Here is an 8133-nt window from a genome sequence, read left to right on the forward strand (position 1 = left end):
GCACGCATGTGCCTGCCGCACTAGATGTCGCTCTCACCCGCCCCGTACCGCCTGCGCTCCGGCTTTGGGAGATCACGCCCACCTCCCACCCACTTGTGCGCGCCTCTTCCACCGCAGGTGCCTCGCCCTCATGTCGGGTCTGGACGCGGAGTTCGACTACATGCCACTGCTGGGGACGCTCGAGCCTGCGGCAACCCGCATCAAGTACACCGAAGGCGACGAGTGGGCGCCTCTTTCGTGTGCGACACCGCAATCAACCGTCGTGAATGGCGACCCTGCCCCGAGCGCATCCTCCGACTTTGACCCGCACCTGCACTTTGCGCACGGAGGCAAGGCTGACTTCCGCGGCCGTAATGGGGTCTACTACAACTTCTTCTCGGCGCCCGACTTTGCCGTCAATCTCCGCACCGACCAGGCTATCTTTGTGCAGCATGGGAGCAAGACTATCGTTAACGGTTCCTTCTTCACCGAGGCGCACGTTGTGGCGAGGGTCGGCGGCGGCGACGGTGGGCGCGAGTGGGCCAACGTCTCCCTCTGGGGGCTGCCACAGCTGGGCGGCGCGGTGCTCAACGGCACTTGTGGTGCCACACCCTTTGCGCTCACCAGCCGCGGCTACATGGACTGCCATGACCTGGCGATTCGCACCACCGACTTCTCTGCCTTCCTCCTCTTCCGCAACTGGAGCGTGACCATCGGGCGATACAAGGTGCACCGCCCCATTTCCGGCCCTGCGCACCGACTCGACGTCTCCTTCAGCGGCAGCGCCGCCGCCGCCGAACGCGCCCTGCCTCATGGCATCATTGGGCAGAGCTTCGCCTCCAAGCTCCCCCTCAACGGCAAGCAAGACAAGTACCCGAGCGACGGCAGCCGCTTCACCACGAGCGCGATGGGGGAGGGCGCGCTCGAGGGCACGGCGGCCATGTACGAGGTGCCCTCGTCCTTTGCGACCGATTTCGCCTTTTCACGCTTCCGCAAGGCGGCATAGTAGGCTGCCACCCCTAACAAACCAGGTATATGTAGCGGCGGGCCTCCCAGATGGGGGGGGGGGGAGGGGGGGGGGCAGCGGCACAGCTCAGTTTAGCTGAGTCAGAGTCAAATCTACGCCCTCGTGGTGCCGTCGATTATCGATGTACGATCTGTCCCGGCTCTCAGGCGGCGGGGGCACGGTTTTGATGTTCGGTGTTGGGGGGGAGAGGGCGAGGGGGGGGGGGGGGGAGGCCACAACGACAGTCGTCTCTTTCTTTGTTTGAGCAACTGGCCGGAGCAAGGCCGAGAGCCTGAGTCGAGGGGGCATGTATCTATCAATGTATCGAAGGTGAAGAACAACTCCAGGCCGCTCGAACTGGGGACACCAACGCGGTATGGGCACGCGGGACAGGAGATATGACGGCACGCTGGAGCGACACCAGACACACAAACTCACAAGACACTCAGCCAGCTGGGCTGCCCAGGGCGGCGAAAAGGGGGCGGCGAAAAAAACGGTAAAAGAGAGTTGCCGTTCTGTTGCCATCCCAAAAACTGTGTCACTCCCCTTTCAGCTTTCTCCCGGCCGGGGTGGGGCGCGCGCGGGGGCGGCGGGTGTGCGGGATGTCTGTGGGGGGCCGAGAGCGATGTGTAATGCGTGTGTCCGCCTGTTTGTTTCGTAACCTCGAAGGCTAGCTCAAAAAGAATTCCAGAATTTGCCGCGCAGTTCTGGCGCGAGACCGCGTGATATAACATTCCGATGAGCACTCTTCAGAACCTCGGACTGCGTAGCCGGAAGCGCCGTGCGTTGGGCATCGCTCCTGGAGACGGTGCCAAGAGCGTGGCGAAAGCTGCCAGACCTGCAGCGGCTCAACTGCCGCAATCAGCGACGCAGATGGGCCTCGTCACGATCGAGGAGCGCGCCGAGGCCAGAAGCGGCTCCGCAGAGCTGTCACACGTGGCGCAGGGCGGGGGTGGGTGCGAGCGCGAGGCGGACAAACCGGCGCAGTGCGCCCCGAGGCGGTCTGCGGCACCCGCCATGAGGGCGTCAAGGTCAGCTTCGTTGACGCCGGTCATGCAGTCGCTGGCACACGGCCTCACGCAGTCGAAGCTGCCCGCACAGATACCCGCACAGCCGGACTCGCCTGTCGCCACGCCGAGCGGCGATGCAGAGCGCACCCCGCGGACGGCCCGCGCCCCGCCTGCCGTCGCGCGTTGCTCGAGTCCCATATCGCCGCCTCGTCTCCCGGCGCACCTGCAGCAGATTGAAGAGGCCTTCATCGCGGTCGAGAGCACGCTCCTCTTCTTCCAGGGGAAGCGGGGCGACCAGCCGCTCTTCACCGCCCTCCAGCCGCACCTGCAGCGCGCGACGGGCCGCACTTTCCCGCCCGAGATGCTGCAGTCCATCCTGGGCGTGTGGCCAGAGGCGTACGACGTGACGGCGGTGTGGCCGCCTTCGAGAGGTCCGCGCATTCCGGGCGCGGTCGAGGTGCAAGACTGGCTCATCTGCTCGCCGTCGGCGCGAAGCACCCCGGCTCCCGTCTCGCCCGCCGACCTGGGCGCACGAGCGCAGGTCGCTCTCCTCTCAAATCCGGCGCAGTCGCGCACCGCGGCGACCGCTGCCGCCGCCGGGCTCGGCGCTCGCCGCGCGGAGATGCGCGCGCGGCTGCTGCAGCACGTGCACGCCGAGCAGGATTCCGCTCCGCCGAAGGCGCTGCTCCCAGAGCGGGCTCGCCGAGGCGGGCCGATCGCGCGCCCTCACCGGCCGCCTGAGGCAGGGGCGCTGGTCGCGCAGCCAGGTGCCGCGCAAGAGCACGCGGCTGCGCCGCAGGCATCTCGGGTGCAGGACGCAGCGGAGGCGGCCGCGGTGGGCTCGAGCAAGCCCGCGACGGACCCGAAGCTCGCAGGCCTCTCGGCGGCGCTCGTCGAGAAGATCATGCTGCGCGAGGCGGCGAAGAAGAGCGCCGCGGCAGCCGCGCCGGCGGTGCGACACGCCAACCTCCAGCGGCAACTTCCCAACATCGCGCTCGCCGTGCGTGCCGCCCTCCACCGCGAGCGCGGCTCGGAGTGCGCCGCAAGCGCTCTGCCGATGGCGCAGCTGCTGGACCGCTTGCGCTATCGCTTCGCATCCGCAAATATCTCGACAGAGGAGCTGCGGGAGCTGCTGGCGCTGCTCGGCCAGACGGCGCCGCAGTGGTTCTCGACCGTAGACACGGCCAAGGGCGCCATCGCTAGGATTCAGAACCGCGTGCCGTGGCCGTTCTGAGCTCGTCGCGGCGGAGGGATAGGCTGAGGACCAAGAGGGGACGCTCACACCGTTCACCGAACACGAAACCCATCACACGACACACTTCCATGTCCATGTCCATGTCCATGTGCCATGTGTGGCCATGTGTGCGGGAAGTGGGATGCGTGGCCATCATGGATATGTGGCGCGTGCAGGGTGTGGCGTCGGCCTTGTTGTTGTTCAGAGCTAAAAAACTGTTCCTGTCGTTCAGACCTCGCTAGACACGGAGGACTCGCTCACAAGACCTCATAATCAACACGACGTGATACACGTACTCACGATCTCGAAGACCTCTTACAACACGGCCGCCGCCGCGGCGAGTCCGCCTCTAGGCGTGTGGGCGCGCGCTGCCGCTGCCGCGCGCTTGGCCGTTGCGAGTGCCTCCGCATCCATGGGTGTGGGCGCGAGCGGCGGCGAGTAGTCCAAGCCGCTGCCAAACTGCCAGCCCTCGACAACGCGATCGAGCTCGAATCGTGTCTCTGGCGGCAGCAGCGGCGCGGCAGCCTTGGCGAGCGCGCGGCTCTGCTCCGAGCCGAGGGCGGAGCCGAGGACCATCGCGGCGAAGTGGACGAACCAGTCGGCGAGGGGGACGGGTCCGAGGCGGATAAGGATCTCGACCGCGGTCAGTGGCGCCGAGAGCATCAGCCCGCCGATTGTGAGCGCGAGGCCGTCGACGCGCAGCGTGTCCTGGAGGAAGGGGAGCATCACCGCCTCCCCGCGCGCCTCCATCACCTCGAACGTCGCGACGAGGACCTTCGAGATGAAGTCGGCGGACCACGCGCCCTGCTGCACCGGCGGGCGCATCGACGCCTGGAAGAGCCACGCGGCGCGCAAGTTGGCCTGGTACGGGTTGATCAGGCCCAGCTGGCCGCACGAGAGCGCGTCGGCGGCGAGAGCGCTCTCCACGGCGTCAGAGAGCCGTCCGATGTGCCTCGTGATAGCCCCAAATCCGCCGAAAGAGAGCGGGCTCTGCAGCCCGCCCGCGTCGCCGATCTGCATGACGCGGTCGAACTGGACGGGCAGCGGCGAGTCCTTGTACGAGGTGAAGAGCCCAAACAGCACTCGCTCCGGCGTGAGGTCGTCGAGGTCGACGCCCTGGTAGCGTGGAAGCAGCCTCCAGTAGTCCTCCATGATGTCCATCACCGACGGCCTCTCCGGCTCGAGCCCCATGTAGGTGAAGAGGTACGTCGTGCGCTGGGTCGCGCTCGCGCTCGCCGGGAACGCCTCCCAGAAGTACTGTGTTGGGCAGCCGGCGCCGCCCGCCGCGGGCTCGGTGAGCGTGTCCGCGAAGATGACGTCTCCAAACGTGTTCAACTCTTTTGGGTAGCCGTCTGCGCACGAGCCGACGACCACGCACACCCCGTCGGGCGGCGCGCCGCCGCGCACCTGCGCGACGATCGGCGATCGCTGCCCCATGCAGTCGATCAGGAGCCGCGCGCGCACCTCGCGCCCGTCGGCAGCGGTGAGCACCGCCGCGCCGGGCCGCACGCGCACCGTCGAAAGGGGCGTCCTCTCGAGCACGACTCCGCCGGCCGCCTCGAAGCGCGCGCGCGCGCACCGGACAAGCGCCTCTGGCCGGACGCCCACGTTGAGCACGTCGTTGAGCCACACGTCGGCGCCGCCCTGGAAGCCGCAGCGCACGGGGTTGAACTCGATGCCGATGACCTCGTCGAGCTCCTCGAGCGAGAGCACGCCCGCCTCCACGAGCTCCATCACCTCCTTGCGCGACGCGTTCCAGTCCTGCTCGCGCCCGCGCAGATCACCGCCCTCGAGCACCGCCACCCGCAGCCCGCGCAGCACAAGCGCGGTGGCGAGCAGGATGCCGATGTTGCCGCCAGCAACGACGAGATCGTACTCTGCCGTCTCCACAGCTGCGGTGGGCTCGTCGAAGACGACCTGCTTGGCCGGCGGAAGCTCACCGGCGCGCAGCCTGCTCCAGGCGTCGTCGAGCCGGAGCAGCGCGTCATACGTGGTGGCGCCGCCCGCACCACCCGTCTGCACGTTGGGTGGCAGCTTCGCCATGAGCTGCTCGGTGAGCGTGGCGGCCATCATCGTCGGGCGTGCGCGAGGCGTGTACGTTGGCGAGAAGGCCGCGGTCGCCGCCGCGAGAAGCCGAAGTGTGGCGAGCATGGCAGAATAAGTGCGCGGTGGATAGAGAGACACACTTCACACCCATACCGCGTTGGTGTCCAGTCCGAGCCTGACTGTTCTTCACCTTCCTACATATGTATGTTCGTAGTGGCGCGATTGTGCGTCAGGCGAAAGGCGAGCGCCGGCGGAAGGTGGCACGCCGAGCGTGTCAGCCAAGGGAGGCGATTGCGCGTCAGGCAAAGCTGTTGTTCATACATACAGCCTTGTTATTGAGAAGAAAATACGGCGCGTGGCGCTGTGCGCTGGTCTGTGAGAGGTTGAGGTGCGAGCCCTGGAGGCCCTGGGATGGGGGTATTCACACATGCATGCATCTCTCGAGGTTCTCGAGGTGGATATCCTTTGGCCGCGTTGGGTAGCATGCATGCATGGGCATGCATGCACAGACACACAGCGCCTTCCCCTTCCCCCTCAAGACCTTCCCAAGGGCGAGGACACGCGCAGGCCGCACCTCTAGTGAGGGAGGCCCGCATAGTATGTATGTGGGTGACTCGGCTGCCGCCGCCCCTGCCACCCCTGTGTCAGTGTGCCTGTGGTAGCGAGAGACTGCCAGCGAGAAGCTGGAGGCAGGTCGCTAGACTGAGATGAGACCGCCAGTGGAGTTGGGATTCCACCGTGCACCGCGCTGGCGAGCCTGTCGTGTCCCTTGTCAGGAGCAGGAGAGCCCCACCTGTCCCCCTGATCGTCCTTCCAAAATCCTGCTCGTGCAGGTGGGGACCCTGTCCTCCTCCCCTATCCCTCGTTTGGGTTGTCTGTTTTCTTTCTTCCTTAGAGAGGAGAGAGATTTGTTTGCCTCGTTGGTGCTGGTTGTTACGAGAGAACGACGAGAGTGGGACGACCGCGAGGTGGCATGAAGGTTGCAGCGAGAATCGGCGAGAGACTGCGAAGAGAGGAGAGGCGGACGCCCAAGGGAGAGAGAGAGAGATTTTTAGAAGCCAACAAGAAATGTGGCACACACAGTGATTTGGGCTCGGCAGCTTGTCGACTACCAGCCGAAGCCGGAGTCGGAAAACCGTAGCCGAGATGGTCGTCGAGGGTGTCGAATATGTCATTCGCCTCGCTAGCTTCTCTCCCAAGGGTGGGCGACGGCTAGCGCATCACACCCCTCTCCTTAAAATCCCTGTGTGGTGGCGGCGTGCATTCCTCCCATCCCTCCCTTGGGTTGTCTGTTCTTTCTTTTTTGTGCTGGGCTGTGTGTGTGTGTGTCATTTTTGTTTCTTCTCCCCCTCTCACAACACGAGCGAGGCACGGGACTGGCGCGCACTGGGTACCTAAGAAATGGCTTCGCGAGATCGCGCCACTCCCTCCGCGGTCCCCGCGGGCGGCAGCGTGGCGCGGGACGAGACACGGGTCCACAGCTCGAGGTCGTTTCGCAGCATCTTCCTGATCGCTGCGCTCTCGCCCTCCGGCAGGGTCGCACCCCCTCCGTCTTCCCGGTACGCCTCGTCGCTGACTTGCGTCGCCAGCCAGCGATCACCCGTCCACGCGGCAAACCGCGCCAACGGACGCTCGGCCTTGAAATCCACCTCGTACAGCATCACAAAGACGGATCGGAGGAAATAGTCGGCGAGGTCGACCGGAGAGCGCAAGCCGCTGTACTCGGGACCGAGCATTCGGAGACCTTTCGGCGCAAATGTTTGCGTATACACGTCGCCAAAGTAAGCAGCGTACGCGGTCCGAGTCATGTTTGGGCATCTCAGCCGCTCTGGGTCCTGCCATCCTCGACATTGTCGCCCCCCCTCAGCGCATCCCTCGCAAAAGTAGCTGTAGCTCGACAGCAGCCGGCTAATTGGGTGCCGCAGCAAGGTGATGTAGCGGCAAGGACGCGGCACTCGTTCGCAGTACTGAATCGAAGGCGTGGCGCCATCGTGAGTCGATGCGAACAGGGCGACGACATCACCGTTCGCGACAGAATGGCACGAGCCGTCGGCGTCCGTCCGACCTCGCGTCTCGGGATGGCACGGCCCCCCGCCGAACGTCCGCCAGCCGTACCGTGCCGCACGTTGCGCCAGAATGGCCTGCACACGGCCGAATCCGGTCTGGTCGAACGCGATGAATGCGTAGACCAGCCCACGCGTATCAGCAGTCTTGCGCGCGCCACTGTACGTGCTTCCACCAACACCGCGGCTGCCGCCATGCCCGCCAGCAAAACCGTGCCCGACTCCCTGAGGAGTTGCAATCACCGCGCCCGACGCGAGCTGTGCTTCGAGGGCGGAGAGCCGGTGCTCGACGGCTGCGAAGCGTTCCTCCATTTCGGTGCGCTTGAGTGAATTGGCATAGTCCATCCTCTCAAGGCTGGCTCCGCTTGCAGTCACAAAATCGTCGGCGCGCATGGCTGGCGCTTGGATCGCGCAGGAGCTGTTGACCGAGCCTCCGTCCGCTGTGAGCAGGCATCCCGCCATCTCCAGGGTCGCTTCACATTCCCCCTTCATGAATCGCATCGCGAGGTGGAGCAGTGCGGACAAACGCCGCAGCATCATGATTGTGGGTGGGGCCGGGCTCGCCAAGTTCTGAATTCGAGCGCGTTCACGGCTAGGTTCACTGGGAGTCGCTTCGTTTGCGGTCCCTGTGAACCTGTGATAGGTAGGCAGGGCGGGGTGCTTAAAAACTCGGCACTTGCTTGCTCCAAAAGTGCCCCCGCTTCTAAATCAGAAAGAGAGAGAGAGAGTTTGTTTGTTTGTTTGTTTGTGCTAAGCAGCGCTCTCTCTTCTGTCTGATATTCCCACAGACAGACA

At 65.2% G+C, this 8133-nt stretch overlaps 1 protein-coding gene across 1 annotated transcript; it reads right to left on the bottom strand.

Moving 5' to 3' along the window:
• Positions 1-1833: 1833 nt before the first annotated feature.
• Positions 1834-5395, bottom strand: EMIHUDRAFT_471269 (hypothetical protein; the record flags this gene model as incomplete). The annotated part of the gene is made up of 3 exons (XM_005757266.1): positions 4125-5395; positions 2321-2518; positions 1834-2218 (listed from the first exon to the last, which is right to left on the bottom strand). The coding sequence occupies exons 1-3, from the start codon at positions 5378-5380 to the stop codon at positions 1834-1836; spliced, it is 1839 nt and encodes a 612-aa protein (XP_005757323.1). The 5' UTR covers positions 5381-5395.
• Between the last annotated feature and the right edge of the window lie 2738 nt (positions 5396-8133).

The sequence above is a fragment of the Emiliania huxleyi genome, assembly GCF_000372725.1.
Source record: "Emiliania huxleyi CCMP1516 unplaced genomic scaffold EMIHUscaffold_919, whole genome shotgun sequence".
Taxonomy (NCBI): domain Eukaryota; phylum Haptophyta; order Isochrysidales; family Noelaerhabdaceae; genus Emiliania; species Emiliania huxleyi.